Below are 2,071 nucleotides of genomic sequence, written 5' to 3'. Positions count from 1 at the left end.
CCCTAGCCCGGTGGCCTCCACCAGCTGCTCTGAGAACTTCATCCCGGGTTACCAGGAGCTGCTCCCTAGAGTGGCAGGCCGTTGGTGGCGACAACAATGACAACAATCATTCTAAGCGTCTGCGGGAGGGGATTGTCCTGTGAAGGCTCCATGATAAAAAGCGGCGACAATTACAGCGAACGGGAGTTGAAATTAGCAAGAAACCAAGGAGCGCGAAGGCTGGAGGAACAGACTGGGTTGCGTCTGCCCTGCGCTCCGGGTTTCTGTCTCAGGCCGTCTGGCTGTCCCTCTTGGCTCGCAAAGTTTGACAAATCCCGAAGACCAGAAGCCGATCGCCCCGAGCGTCTCCCACCCTTCCCGCCGCGTGCGCCCCTCTCCCAGGAACCGATCCCACCAACTCCCAGCCCCGCGCGCAAACTTACGTTTGATCTGCCGGGGTTTGCTCTGCTTTCGCCGGGACATCTCGGCCGCGGCCGCTGCCGCTGGGGCTCCCGCGGTGTCCGCGGTCCCTGCTACCGTTCCCCGGGCTGTCGCCGCCTCTGTCTCAGCCGCCGCCGCCGCTGGCCAGGCTCGGGCCGCCGCGGGCCGCCGGACTCCAGGTGCTCGGTGCGCTCGGGATCCCGGCGCTGGGCTCCTCCGGGAGCAGCGGATCCACGTTTGGAGATGAGCAAGCGAATGAGAAGCCGAGCGAGGGGGGCCGAGAGAGTGTGACAGGGAAGAGGGGAGGGGGCGACGGGGAGAGCGATGGGGCTGGTGGGGGGAGGATGGGAATCAAGGAGCGATCGACCAGGCAGAGAGAAAAGGGGAAGGGGGGGGGGGGGGCGGCTGGGAAGAGAAGGAAGAGAAGGAGGGAGGGGAAGGAAAGCGCTCAGAGGGACCCGGGTTGCGAGGGGCGGAGGGTGCGGGAGGAGGTGCGCGCTTGCTCCCCGTGTCCCCGGCTGCCGGGCAGAGACTCGGGCGCCGCCGCCGCCGCCGCCGCCGCTCCGGGCCGCGCCGCGCTCGCACTGCTGCGGGAGGTGGCGAGGCGTGCGAAGGAGGGGCGCGCCCGGGCTGTGGGGAGGGGAGACTATGCCATCAGCGCAAGGAGGATTGGCTGCATCCAAAGCCAGTCCGGATGCAAACTCACGGCCGGGCCTCGGTCGCGTGGAGTGCAAGGGGATCGCGGCGTGGGTGGGAGTTGAAGGGGTTGACGGGGGTGAGGGAGACGTGAGGTTTGGAGGAGGGGGGCACCTTCTGCAGTTGTCACCGCGTCAATGCTGGGCAGCTGCCAGGCCACCCTTCCCCCGCTCCCCTTCCAGCAACTTCTTCCAACAGCCTCTTCCAACGGACCCCCTAACACTCCTCCCTAATGCCTCGCCCATCTAGCAGGGCACAAAGAAATCTCAGTCTCCTTCCATAAACTTTGTGCTTCCAGTTACCGCTCCCCTCCTGGAGCCCCCGCCCTCCGCCCTTCCAGTTTCTTGGCAGGAAGGTTAGGCCACTGGCAAAGTCCCCGGCGAAAGCCAGCTGATCACAAATGCCAACTGTGTGTCTTGGGGCCCGTTAAGTCCTCTCATCTGCCCAGGCTCTCAGGACACCATTTCATTGCTGTCAGAGTTCCCGGGAGACTGCTGCCGGCGCGGACCATCCCCCTCTAGGCCCACAAGGATGGGGTGCTGAGCTGGGCTCACAGCGCTCTTCTGCATCTTTGCTTGATTGAGAGTTTCCATTTGAAATAGTAAAATCCCGGAATCGGGAGTCAGGCAGATATTTCTCTCACATCCAAAAGGACGATGGTTAGCTGGATGATTCGCTCTAGATAGGAAAGGAACTGTAATCTCTAATACGAAATACTAACTTTGTGTGAAGTCTGTGGAAGTTCTGCAGTGCCACTCTGCCCCTGTGACCTTCCATTCTCTTAGTTCCACCACAGGGAAGCACCGTGGAGCTAATAAAAGATTTGATATTGTCATAATTTTTCAATCAGGTAAGATCCAACAACTATTTCCTGGTTCTTTGGTTTATTGGGTTCTGTTTCTTTCATATTCGTTCATTGTTTGTTTGCGGTTCGGGAAATGGCAAGGCACAAGAG

The 2,071-nt window shown here is 60.8% G+C and overlaps 1 protein-coding gene across 2 annotated transcripts in view; it reads right to left on the bottom strand.

Moving 5' to 3' along the window:
- Positions 1-735, bottom strand: part of Zfpm2 (zinc finger protein, FOG family member 2) — a 445,304-nt gene extending 444,569 nt beyond the window's left edge. Inside the window, exon 1 of one of the 2 annotated variants that reach the window (XM_052747726.1) lies at positions 423-735. In XM_052747726.1, coding sequence (XP_052603686.1) covers positions 423-462 — 40 coding nt within the window. In that variant the 5' untranslated portion in view covers positions 463-735. The remainder of the gene's footprint in view (positions 1-422) is intronic. The other variant, XM_052747725.1, reaches the window with a different exon arrangement.
- Between the last annotated feature and the right edge of the window lie 1,336 nt (positions 736-2,071).

The sequence above is a fragment of the Peromyscus californicus genome, unplaced genomic scaffold, assembly GCF_007827085.1.
Source record: "Peromyscus californicus insignis strain IS unplaced genomic scaffold, ASM782708v3 Scaffold_20__1_contigs__length_68692818, whole genome shotgun sequence".
Lineage (NCBI taxonomy): Eukaryota > Metazoa > Chordata > Mammalia > Rodentia > Cricetidae > Peromyscus > Peromyscus californicus.
Note: the sequence above shows the minus strand (reverse complement) of the source record. Positions and strands in the feature narration are given on the sequence as shown.